General features: G+C 37.2%; 2 protein-coding genes and 1 long non-coding RNA gene across 6 annotated transcripts in view; 1 reads left to right on the plus strand and 2 right to left on the minus strand.

Annotated features, from left to right (window-relative positions):
* Positions 1-7,875, minus strand: part of LOC110832026 (uncharacterized) — a 79,828-nt gene extending 71,953 nt beyond the window's left edge. The window contains exons 1-2 of one of the 2 annotated variants that reach the window (XR_015537014.1): positions 7,251-7,875; positions 1,216-1,329 (exon numbers count right to left, since the gene is read on the minus strand). This is a non-coding gene — a long non-coding RNA (uncharacterized LOC110832026). Of the gene's footprint in view, positions 1-1,209; positions 1,330-7,250 lie in introns of both variants that reach the window. The other variant, XR_015537013.1, reaches the window with a different exon arrangement.
* LOC110837590 (uncharacterized) overlaps positions 1-13,542 on the plus strand; it is an 83,310-nt gene that overhangs the window by 8,920 nt on the left and 60,848 nt on the right. Inside the window, exon 1 of one of the 3 annotated variants that reach the window (XR_015537011.1) lies at positions 8,045-8,059. The exons of the other annotated variants lie outside the window; for them this stretch is intronic. The gene's annotated coding sequence lies outside the window, so the exon portion shown is untranslated. Of the gene's footprint in view, positions 1-8,044; positions 8,060-13,542 lie in introns of those variants that run through there. 3 annotated transcript variants of the gene reach the window in all.
* On the minus strand, positions 8,675-10,861 carry LOC110837587 (uncharacterized). Its single transcript, XM_087354928.1, has 3 exons — positions 10,705-10,861; positions 9,873-9,924; positions 8,675-8,926 (listed from the first exon to the last, which is right to left on the minus strand). The coding sequence occupies exons 1-3, from the start codon at positions 10,766-10,768 to the stop codon at positions 8,848-8,850; spliced, it is 195 nt and encodes a 64-aa protein (XP_087211054.1). The 5' UTR covers positions 10,769-10,861; the 3' UTR covers positions 8,675-8,847.

The raw sequence follows: 13,542 nt of genomic DNA on the forward strand, positions 1-13,542 counted from the left end.
AGAAGGAACGGGAGAACCATGAAATCCTTAGTCCCTCCGTGCAAATATTTTGATGGCACCTTAAATTAACCCATTCCCCCTTCCTCCCTCTGTTCCTTCCATATTCTTCCCAATTCATTATTCATTAATCATCCTGTTATTCGACTCTATACATTTTGATATTTTGACAGCATCGTTAATTAAAATGTAAATAAATAAATAAAATGATTAACTAGTCATGAAAAGCCGTTATCGTGAGTTGGGTGGGGAAAGTAGAATCTAGTAGGACTAGTAGGATTCATTTCTACATTTCACCTAATTATAATGAATTAATCGACAATTATTAGATAGACAATACATGCAGCACGCATAAAAAGATCAGACTGATGCTTAAAGTATAAGATAATATTAAAAAGAATGTACAGAAACTGGATTTAGAGTGTGTAATAGTTTAAATAGACTCAGGATACGATCCAGTATTGGGTTTTTTTGTGAATGAAATAATGAACATTTAGTTGCTATAAATGCGAGGAATTTCTTAACCAGATTTACAAGTATCAAGTTCTTTAGAAAATTTCCACGTTCCATGAACCTCCTGTATAGTATCTGTACCATTGATTAGCTTTATTTACAAATGTTTCTATCTGCATTAAATTGAACTCAGAACCTATAAATTACGTAAATGTCGCAGTGCGCTTATTTAAAAGTTACCTGTGTTTCGTACTTCATTACGTCAGTACGCACTCACGTCACATTACGCCATAGTTACAACGATCATGCAGGTCTCCATTTTCGTTGGAATCAATTGTACCGAAGAATGTTATCCCACAGAATCTACATACGCGCCCCAAGACTTTCCATAACATAACACTTCCTCAATACATGCGCTGGGCTAATGCAGACTATGAAATATTGCTGCCAGGTTTTTGAATAACAAGAAGACACAGAGAAATGAATGGAAAGAAGGCTTTATATGGATTGCATATTTGTAAGGTCATGGAACTGAATCCCACAAGATGTTTTCTAGTCCGAAGAATAAGGGAGGATTCTGAGAGGATTTTTTTTTTTATCTACTTAACGTCTGTAAGTATTCCTGACAAAGTCTGTTTTTCTAGCGCAGTATATCTGGATTCTGCCCTTTTCATTCCAGAGATCCTGGTTGTAGACCAAAGTGAAGGAAGCTTTGGGTGGTTCTAAAAATGGATAAGTGATTAACCTTGCATAACTCACCCTTACCGCCCACTTATGAATGACCGAGCAAGGGATGAGGCAGCACTTCTCCTTCTTTTCCTTCATCAATGCGATGTCCGATTCGGTTGTTGGTCAGACCAGTGATTATCCTTCCAATTTCTGCAAATTAATAATAAAATAGTACATTTAAATAGGCCTTGGTGTACTTTTCAAAATACATCCTCACGACCCATTTGATACTGTATATCCTTAGTAGTCTAAAAAGCGTTGTTAAACTAAATTAAGGTTGGTCTTGTCATAAAATAGGTCTGCATACCGGATGAAAAATTTCACTAGCACTTTATAACGTAAAATAATGTTAGTTAAATTTTAAGTTCTCGCGGCGGGGAATACAAAGATGGCTGTCTTCTGGGTTGTAACGCCGTGTAGTCTCGTAGACGTTTACCGACGTTTCAGAGGTCCTTGTTGCCTACTTCATCGCTCTCCTATTTCCTTCAAGGTCTCTCAAATATGCTCTTCTCATAAAATTCCCCTCCAGAATTCTCTACACATTTCTTGTTTCTCCAGTCTTATTCATGTGTCCAGCCTATCGTGACCACTTAGATTTCATTACGTTAAAAATACTAGGTCACTTGAAAATTTGCCAAGTTCCTCGTTATGAAAGTGGCCTACCCTAAGTTACTCATTCACTACATAATTTAGGTGTAACTAATTTCTTTAGCACTTTCGTTTCAAGAATTGTAACTACGTTCTGTAACCATAAAAGCAAGTCGATATTTTTAATATCCCGGTGTTCAGCGTTGCGAAATATAGTATTAAATTTTCGAACTTAAGAAGAAAAGGTCTATAATTTTTTTCCTTAATTTCACCATGAATCTCGATTCAAAATTTTCATACCGAACAAGAAAATTGTCTTTAATTTATTCTTCCCCTAATTTCAGCGTGAATATCGCTCTTATATTTTCAGACTTAATAAGAAAAATTTCTTTAACGTAATACTCTCCTAACGTTATCTTGAAGCTCGTTTATAAATTTTCAAACTTGTTAAGAAAATTTTCAATAATTTATTCTTCTCCTACATTTACCTTGGTTATCGTTTCTAATTTCTTTTTATTTATACTTAATTTATATATTATGAAACGTGAGGTTTATGTAAGTGTCTTTGTTCCTCCTCTTCCGACTTCGGACAAAATGGACGATCTTCAGAGATCTTGTTTTCATTAAGCAGATTAGTTTAATAAACACTTTTAAGCTTATTCCACCAATGTCACATTCATTACTGGGTAAGTCGTGGCGTCGATCCATTAGCAGGAGCGACTCTTGGCTCTAGACGCATCTCTTGTGGTTCTTATCTAAACCTCTTGACTGCAAAACTGGTTTAAGGTCCAGCATACATTCCCGATATTATCACGTGTAAAGTGAAGCAATCCGACTTCGTCTTTGCAACTCACATCACGTATTCTGCGACTATATTTATAAGAATGTTAAAAGAGGTAATTTCACATTGCTTTTCAGCATAGTGACTACACCGTGTGCCACAGGGCAAAACTTTTCTCTTCGTTACGACACACAGACCGGTTCTGGGACCCACCCAGGCCTTTGTACAGTGAGCACCAGGGTTCCTTCCTCGGAGTTAAAACGCTGCTGGGACTAGCCACTCAACTGTTTGTAATGCTGAGGTTAAGAACGAGTGGAGGTTTACCTCCAATCCTCCATACTTCTGTGTTGTAGTGTTCAGTTAAGCACCGGGGACAATTTCACACCATTCTTAAAAAAAAGGATTTTTTTCTGATACAGACAGTTTTCCGTCTAATTCAGACACATTCATATTGTTTAATTTTGAAGCACGAAGACTGTCGCCTGTTCGGCAAGCGCGAAACGTCTAAATGTATCGCCAACGCCTACAGTGAATTTGAACCTATAAATCAGATTTTCTTTCGTCCAAATTGGGCTGCCCTGTCACTTGAGCCGCCGTTGCACTTACATCAGTGGTTATATTACTGCATCTCTGGGAACTCTGAATAATAATCCGACCCCAACTTTACTCTCCCGCGCCTACAAGTTTGTTCTCGCCGATATGCACCTCCAGCCACCCACATCGTGAGGTTTGCATCTGTCTCTTCTCTCGCGGCGATAAACATCATTACTACCTCAACAGCGACTAGTCACAGCAAACACTCGTTTGGCCCCTGTACCCCTTCTGATCAATGATTTTCAGGGCCGCTCCAAATGAACCACGAGCTTAATCAAAAATTCTTAGTAGTACGAAGTCCCCATGAATTACAAAGTTTTCTTTCTCTAACACCAGACTGAACGTTGCGCGATAGTTGTCGGCATCCTTCTTCGTATTCGGGAGATACCGGATTTGATTACTCGACCCAGTGACTAGCCATCCTGACTGGAATTTGCAGTAGTTTCCCTGGGTCACAGAGGAAACTGCTGGGTAGAACATGAACCACGACAACATCCATCAATATCTTTTATAATTTATTATTCAAAATCCGCGGTAAAGATTTCTCTGCAGATAAGGGACAGAACCTGTCCACTTGCTTTTATCAAGTATCCAGTATAAGAATACATGGAGCTTTACCTCACATTCTCCTTACATTCCTGAAGATGGAAGTAGTATGTTTCAGTTCTTAAAGACGGTTTTTATTTAATTGACTGCCCTCAAACAAAGAAAAATTATAAATGGCCCTTAAATTAGCTGATGTGTTAAATCCAGTCGTACAGCGTTTAAAGGACGCGGAGACATGTTCAGAATTCCTTCTAACGCCAAAAACAAACCAAGAAGTGAAAAGATATGTAACTTCAGTCTTAAGCAGCTTGTGACTACAAGATAAACCACCTTTCACCCACTAGCACCGCAGTCGGTAACCAGCCACGATCCAATACAGTACAGTACATCTCCGATCTCTCATAAACCTGATACGATATTACTTCTTGGTCCATATACAAAACATTGACATCAATACGAAATACGAAATACAAACATATTAGTGACCTGTGATACTACAACGAAATGAAGAAACAATATAAAGGACAAGAAAATTATAAGAAAAATGAAGACTAAAAATCATTAAAATCAGTAAAAAATCAGTAATTTAGTGAAAAGTTTTAATACATAACACCTGATGATGGCTATATATAGCCGAAACATGTCGTGTATGTTCCACATGTAAATCGAGTACTCGATAGGGAACGTAAAATGATATTTTAACTTTTAATCTTTTAACAATATTAAATTGTGATTGACGGCTAATTTTAATATATTTTTAATAAGATAGATTTCTTTTAGAAAGTGTCGGGCCAGATATGAACCAAGGGTATGATAGTCTGCTGCTTTGTCACGCCTCCCATCCATCTCGTGCAGCGGTCATAAATTAGTTTAGAGCAATGGTGACCTTGAAAATGGACTATTCTGTCTAAATTGAGATGTTATTATAAGTTTAGAATGACATTTTAATCGATATCTCATACACTAAAGTGCAGTAGCCATGGACACCGCGAACATAACATTATGATGTTAATGAAACATTATTGAACATTAAATTGGATATTCCCTCCTAAAGCCATCGGAAACACTTATACAGCAAATATATTCAGACACAGGTGGAGACAAACGTGTGATTGCTTTGCAGTTCAAGAGGATTAAACATGAAAAGTGTTTTACAAGCAACGGACATTTATTCAGCCGTCCGTCCTCTGTATGTTGTGTCAAAGATATTTGGCTTAGCGCCTTATATACTGACGCAGAAGAAGGATTTTGAAGAAAGTAGATCAGTTTGTATCTGTTTGTCTCGGATGTGGTCTTTCTCCTTGGTGATTGTATTAATTACCTGGGGTTATATTTCTGTAGATTTCCATAATGATGAAAGTTTAACAATGAAAAGGAGAATTGTAGAAGTAGCATTTATACTGTCGTTATATTGTTGCGGTACAATACATTTGATTCTGTCACTTACCATAAACCGTCACAAGGTGTTACAAATTATTGAAAAACTTTCAGAAAGTGATAATCTGCTGTCATCTATGAAATATGGACATCAGATTTACAAGAATACCAGATTATATCTTATTATTCAGTTCATTGTTTGTATATCTGTCCTTTCTTTAATAATTTCGTATGATACGTATGTTATCCACAGTGATATTAATTTATTAAACTATTATCGGGTTTTCTTGGAATCACTGCCTGTGTATATAAATTCTATAATGATTTTGCAGTTCGTGGATTTCGTGCTGTTGTTAAGAAACAAATATAAATTTCTGAATTCTGAGTTGGAGTCTATTTCACTGGCATCATACAAAATCACAACTGTGCAACGTTGCAGTAACATACATGTGACATCAATAGAAGACCTCAGACGAAAAATTGCTTCGTCAAGACGTCAGTGGTTTCGTAATTTGAGAATTATATACAGCCAACTTCATGACGTCGCTTTACTAATCAATTCCACTTATGGATATTCACTTATTCCTGCAGTATTATGGATCTTCATCGGTGTTACTTCAGGTGCAAGTTATGTATTGGATTTGAATAACACTGACTTTTACCGTTTTATATTTGTAATTGTGCTGTGGTCTGCTTACTGCATCGGTCTCACGGCAGCCATGGCCCTGTCTTGCAGTCAGGCTGTCTGTGAATGCAATCGCTCACCAGTCATTGTGCAGAAAATCATTTTACGTGATGATGCTGACAGTGAAAGTGTGAAAGAACTGGAGAAGATGTTTACGCAGTTACAAGCCATGAAGATCGCTTTCACAGCATGTGGATTATTCAATGTAGATTCGTCATTAATTTGTGGCATTATTGGTGTCACACTTTCATATATATTTGTAATTGCACAGTTCTAAATGCTTTATCGTTGTACTACAATGTGTAATTTAAATATTCGTTTTAAATAATGTAATAGTTCTACAGAATTTATGTTAATATCAACCGAGACAGTAATTCAATTGTTGATCATACGTCGGCAAGCGACTTCATTTAAGAAGTCGTTAAATTAGATGGGCTGGCTTTAGAAGCCAGTAGTATCTGCAAACTGCACTGCAATATCCCACATTTACCAACGTACATTGATGTCATGACATAAAATATTAAGCCATTTCGTCAGTTGAATATGAAATCGTGCAAAACGTTCGATGGAGTTTGTTTACAGCTTTGATGTTCTTAAGATTACATCGGAAACAACTGTGTAACAATGATTAGAGTATAGCATCGAAGGACGCTATCACTCGCAGATAATTGGTAATTAATTTTCAAAGTTAACATGCAGTCAACTTCTATTATTTTTATCGCATTATGTTCCCATACTCCGGGTATAATTACCTGACCTTGAAAGCACAGCTGTTGTTCACGTGTTACTTGGCTGGTGTCGCATGCTACAGGACCCTCCATGTAATTTTACGTTGTAAGATGCAGTATGAAATAAACTATGATTCACTGTAACGTGTGTGTCGACATTCAGTAAAAGAATCCTTTGTATATCTCTGGCCTTGGAGGAAAAAATGTTACACCACCTGGTCCAGATTAGCTCTGGACCCACTGACCTAACTAACAGACACTCGATACAACTTTGCAGGCTTACGAGGCTCATGAGATCGCCATGCTTTCATGTGTGTTTTACCCGTACAAATGTTTTAACGAACCGACAGATTTTTATTTAATTTGGTATAACGTTACGCCATTATAGACCACCGTAACCTACTTATTTCCTTCAATCGGTAACAATAATGCATTCACGAATGTGTGAGGCACCTTAAATGGCTAATGATAACAGATTTAAACAAATGTTCTCAACATTTGTTATTCTTGTAGGATGTAAAGCAGCATAACATCTTTATTAAATCCGTATTTAGCTCTCAGTTTGGTGGCAATAACCAAAGAACCACGTGAAACATTGCTTAGAAATCAATTATAAATATGGCGATGGTGCGAAAACTTCAAGTCATATCAAGCAAATTTAACGTAGACAAAAATGTGCTTAACTAACATACTCGTCCCACGAGTCAAGTTTTATAATTAAATAAGAAAAATGATAATATATTTACAAATGTAATCAATAAAGAATACTTGCCTGAAGGAAGATAAAATCCAGACTCGTGATAATAAATTGCAAGAGTCCATGTCACTAGCTCCCGAGATAAATCACTTTTGTTGCACTGATATCAATTTAAATATTTCTACGATTCAACTCAGATGTTATCGACACAACACATGTAAAACTGGAATTCTGTTCAATTGAAAAGCTGCTTTATGGCGTCTATCCACTGCTCCTAATTTACATATTTATTTAGGGATAACTTCAGAATACGGTGACAAGTTTACTAATGTCATTGTTACTCCGAAATGTATTGCAGTAGCTACCAACCTAAGTATCGTGTATTAACTTTGCATAACCAAAGCTGTAAAACCTTTATAATTAAACCGAACGCGGTTTTTAACCATTGTTTGATAAGCTTCAATGAAGCATTAACAGTCTTGTGTACTAAAGCAAAAAATTTCACTTCCCATTTCAATCGCAATGAAAATTCACTGCCTACCAACCGACGCCATTCATACTGTAAAGCAATGCCCAGTAGCAGTGTGAGTAACAGATGCTCAAGGTGAAAGACACGCAAGAGGGAATGTTAGATAACACTGTATTTTGAATGTTGGACTTATAATTCGTACTCTTCTGTTACTGATGTGCGTGTAACAACCAATATAATTCAAACGTTTGGAACGGATCAGTCAAAGGGTAAATCAAGGCCGTGCAGAAATTTGTGTTATATTACAAGGTTGCCTGCCATGGAACGGAAATTGTCATTGTGGGACTAGAAACAAGTGACGAGCATTGCCGGAATCAGCTGATTCAAGATGGCAACCCTCAATCCAAAGTTTTGTGTAAGTTTTAAAATAGTGTGGAAGTTATAATTATATTAAGTGAAATTCGTGGTTTAGTGGGAATGTAAACATTTGAATTACATTATATTTCATCATGCAGATAGCAAATAGTCTGGAACAGGGAATGCAACAGATGATACCGCCACAAACAACTCTCCGATCTGAAGGTAAGAAGATTACCTTTGATTGAAATTAGTAAATTACTTAAATTTAAATCGGATTTAAGGGATCAAGTAGGTCATAAACTTTTCTGAAACTTTCAACATTTTAAACCTCGAGTAGGACATCCCCCAACATTTCTTTAAACAGCTTAGGCGTTTGCCATTCTTATAGAAATAGTTATATAACATCCTTCAAAATAAATTAATATTTCCAGCTTCTTCTTTAAAGTATTTATTTGTAGGTAAAAGGCAAATAGATAACATAACTCTGAGAAATAAATTGAGTAATCATTTAAACTATTTCATCTAAAATTGTTTTGTTCTAATTGTAAAGCAATATAACACTTTTATAGTTGAAAATAATAAAGGCTTAATTTTAAGGTATCAGAATTGTTGTGCGCAAGAGTGTGTCGACAAATTTTGGGACAAATCATAGTCAAATAAACCATCAACATCGTCATCATTTATTTATTGTCTCTTGTAATATAAAATTGGTGTCCGTCGCGACATTGCATTTTATTCTTCGTAGTATCACACTTTAAAACTTCACTCCTCAAACTAGCAATATTCTGCCGTTTATTTTATCAGGGATTGCTGCTGTTTTTATTATCGTCTATGATACCACATTCAGACATGATAATAGGTTAGTCTCGTCCCCTTGTTTCTTGAATTGCCAGGTGTATTGGTCATAGCAACAGGTGCTGAACTGAAAACGAAAGTCACTAATGTCACTAATTTTATTTTTACTATCATACCAAGAGTGTGATTGTTAATGATGCACACTTTGGGTCGTCATCGGCTGTAAGATGTGTTGAGATCAGAGGATAGATCGATCAGTGTTACCGGGACAACCGAAGAATCAGTTTTTATAAAATTAAGCCTAATAGAGTGGACGTCATGGAAAATATATGTGCAGAAGTGGCTTAAGGTCCAGCCACAAGCTTATTATTGTGACGGTCAGGGGAATTGTGTACACTCTAAGCAAATCCATTGCAAAGCAAGTCTATATGCACAAAGAATATGATGCCAAACTTTTGCGTGATTACTTTCAATTCAGTCGTTTATTATTAGTGTGCTGCATTAACAACCAGATATGGCACAAGAGAAGGACACTAGAACATAAAAATAAATACAGAAAGGTAACAAAGAGATTATCAAAAATTACATGAGTGTAGAGGATTTTAATGCATGAAAGGAACTTGCTATTGAATACAGTATCTTTGTAATAATAGTTCAAATAAATTTTCAATTAGATTAAAAGAAGTAGAAAATATACACAACATACAAGGTACTGAATCAGAGAATTTATATAATTAGAATGATAACAAACAGTTAGTCAGTGGTGCGTTCAGGAGGAGATAACGGGTAAAAATATGTTTATAAAAATTTACATTGAGTGTAACCAATGTCTAATATATGAATAATAACACATATTGTAGAATGTGATTAAGGGAAACGATTATTTTAATATATCGAAGTCCCTGCAGACAACATTAGCAGCTGATTAGAATCTAGCAGGACAGCTTTTAACCGAACTTAGAAAAGTCTGTCAGATTTGTTAAAACTTATTATAATTTTTTTTTTTTTTTTGCTCTTTGATCTACCAAATATGTAACATTATCTAAAAGCATAATTTCTCTTTGTAAACTCACCTGATTCTTGTAAATACTCTCTTGGACATTCCGGGATTAGTTCGGAAATTACCTGGAAAGAATTAATTTGCGTACGTCAGGTAATGATTTCCATATGTGCTAGACCTTTTATGAAAATTTATTCTCAAACAAATATTGACAGTCGTTAATTATTGAAATCTAGGATGTGATAGAATGTTTCAACAAATTTTGTGAAACAGAAAGTGCATAAGTTACCTTCGTTTTCCATCATGCTTAAGAGAACATTACAAATACTCCTGTAATTTTTCATGAAGTAAAATACACACTGATTTAAGAGAAACTCCTTCTGCTGTATATTCGGTAATATGGTATTGCACTACTTACGTTTCAAATTCTTCTTTGAGGGAAGACTTCAATATTCTAGTGTCTATTGATTCTTTATATGACAACATCGTACTTCATAAATATCGCGCCCAATAATTGTTTCGGTTTTGTTCAAGACAAGATTTGGGCAAAAAATAAATGTAAATGTCACGTTCTTGTTGGATATACTGTTTTCATCTACATCCCTGAAGATGGAGACAGTATGTTCCTCCGAATTGTTTGCACCTACTGACAAGTCTACAGCTTGCCAAAACCCAAAATAACGCCATTTATCCTCACCGCTGTAAAAATCTCAAACGTCGCAAGAGAGGAAAAATGTAAAAGAACGGAGTACAGTTGTTTTGATACTTTACGTGCCATATTGACCTCGATATCCGGTTATACTCCGTACAAATATATCAGATCACACTTAACACTAATATAAACTGTCCTGTTTAAGTAAACCCAGTGAAAAGAAGCACGGTATTCTGTAGGAAACAAGACTTACCATTTCCGCCGAAGACCAAGGCGATGCTGAAGGCTATCAGCGCGATGAGTAAGAAGGTTCGCATTGCAACCTGAGAACACACGGCGAACAGATAGCGTCAAAGAATCCTCCGCAGTGTCTACGTTCCGTGTAATGCGTACCAGCATTCGCGATGAACAAGTTTTTGATATCCAATGGAGGAGGAAGTCTCTCTTGACAGGGGTCACTAAACTGTAGTTCAAAAGCCAAAAATGGCGCTGTCTATCGTATCACTTTCAATAACTTTTAGATTAAGTCACATCTCAGTTCAGTGATCAACCCTTATTCAACGTGTTGATTTAGGGTGACAGATCTCCAGACCGACGGACGAAACCATGACCTTGTGAATACGAATGTGACATAATAACCACTCAATCGTCACCCTTCGCCATGTGTTATATAATAACACTTTTTAAATTGATTCTGCACTGCGTTTTCTGTATGAAGATCTGTCACTTACTGGTCCTAGAAAGAACTACTTCAAGAAATGTAACTTGGCTTTGTTGTCTTTACTCAGAAATGCTTGTCTCTTATCGGGAAAGCCTTGTGGCCTATGGGCGGTGAGTCATGCAGTTCCTGCCTGCAACTGGAAAGTACAGCACCTTAAAATTTATTAGTGAACACAGTGTACGTCCAATAACAACTGAAATATTTTTAATGCTGAGTGGGAAGAGATTTGAAAGATGATAATGACCTATTTTGTGATATTTTCTTTTGGAATCTGTCATTTAAAACTGAAGGAAATGACTTCAATACCAGAGCACGTCTGGACATCATGGCGTCCCTTGGATCTTTTAAACAAAACCCCTTTCCCTGTAGCTGCGTCGGTGACTATCGGTAGTGACCCTGTATACAGTTTCTCCAGTGACATTACCTGGATTACCTTTGGTAGATTGATCGTATTTTGATGCCTTCGCGATGCTTGGTGTCGGTTTTGCACCGTCGTGTTGAGTGACATATAAGACGGACCTACGCAAGATACGTAGTCTTTCGGCGGCGCTGTAATGATTGACTTCATGAGGCTGTTCGCCGATTTCTTATCATCGGTTGTATTATGTCTCGAATTTTCTGTTTGCTTAATTTTGCTGTTTACATTCGATGTCGTGACAAATAGCTCAGCGGCGTTCAGGGTGCATTTCAGCGTTTTGTGTAACAGCTTCCCGAGGCTTATCATCGCCACGTATGGTGTATTTTGCTGTCGTCGCTTAGGTGAGTCATAATCTTTGCACATGGCGTCCCGAGGCATCTCTTGTCTTAATTCGTGTTTCCAAGTCGGCGTCTCTACGATATTTTTCGCAACGAAATTCTATCCCGATTCCCCATAAAATGTTAATCCGCGTCGATTTTTCAGCGTCGTGCATGTTCCTTCACTAAGCCCATATACACTATTCTTATATCGTAGTTTCGACGCTCGATGTCGCTTTGTGAATCGTGTCGTATGGCGTCTTAATGCTCGTCTTGTCTTGATTTAGAATTGAAGTTGACGTGCGACTTTTTAGCTCAATAGTTACGTCATGCTGAGTATTATCTGGTATATGTGGAATCCTTTGTCGGCGTCGCGATGTAAGCGTAGCCACGCTCTACGATTGTTTGCGTCGTGTCTTATGGCATTTGTAGGCTTATCTGCGGAACCGTAATTTTTATTCATACTTTGTATCCGAGCTACAGAACGCATTCTCACGGAATCAAACCCAGGACTGTTTTTCGGGGTTCTTGTCTTTATTTCTGTATTTTTATCTTCGAAGCAAACATATTTGGTATGGTCGCCATTATTATATAGCGGTTATTTTCCGAAGTATAGGAAGTGCAGAGACAGGATAGTAGGACAGCCGGTCTAGCCAGGTACAAATACGAGCGCATGTCGTTTGGACAGCCTCAGACCAAGAGGTTAAGGTCATCAGGAATATGTTCATAAGGCTCAGAAACGTCTATATCCGCTTAAAGTGTAGGAGTGTTGTTTTTCAATGCCAGTGAGATTCTTCGGCCATAGTCTTTAGATGGGGCCGGAGAAGGTTAAAACTCCTTATTATATAACACGCGAGTCTGTTTCTACTTTTGCAGTGGGGACACGAAGAGACAGCAAACGAGTGGAGTAACTTTTTATACCATATATTCAAGCATAAAATTTTCCGTTACTTTTTGTTTCCCCCTTGCCATTCCGCTTTAAATAACTTTTATCGCACATACATTTAAACTGTTATTCTCTGTATTTCCTAATTGGACTTGCGGGATATAAGTTTTTGATGGAAACAGACATAGTTCTGTGTTAAACAGGTTTATGTATCACACGAATGTAATACGACATTAACATGGAACGCAAATGATGCAGCCAGAAGCCAATATGAACGTCCTGTTGATCTTGTCAGTAAAGTTTAGCAAGTAAGGAACCAGAGAAACATGGGTTTGGTTTATTACTTCGCGTCTGAGGCGAATGCGAGTGTTCTACCGAGCAGAATTGCCTGCGTCAGTAATTATTCACCAGGTGTTTCTGAAGGGTAGCACGGGGATTGTTAATTTAATATTTTAGGCTTGAAAACATTCCGGGGAAACTCGAAACACTCCCTTCAGTGCAAGGCAGGAGCTTTTCAACAACTGGGACTTGTGTTGTGAGAACTAGGAGTTCCCTTGGGGCGCTGGGTTCTGGGCGGCTCCCAACCCTTACAGCTCACCTGCTGGTACAGTTCAAACCCCATGACAAGTGTACATAGGAGGCCATGTTGAACTGCGCAAAAATACTACGTGAATTATAAAAATGGATCGCTAAATTGTATAACTATTAATGCAAATGTCGATGTTGGTCTGCTGGGTTGTAGCGCCTTG

Source organism: Zootermopsis nevadensis, unplaced genomic scaffold (assembly GCF_977971745.1).
Source record: "Zootermopsis nevadensis isolate Lab colony 2312 unplaced genomic scaffold, Znev_1.0 Znev_ptg000024l, whole genome shotgun sequence".
Lineage (NCBI taxonomy): Eukaryota > Metazoa > Arthropoda > Insecta > Blattodea > Termopsidae > Zootermopsis > Zootermopsis nevadensis.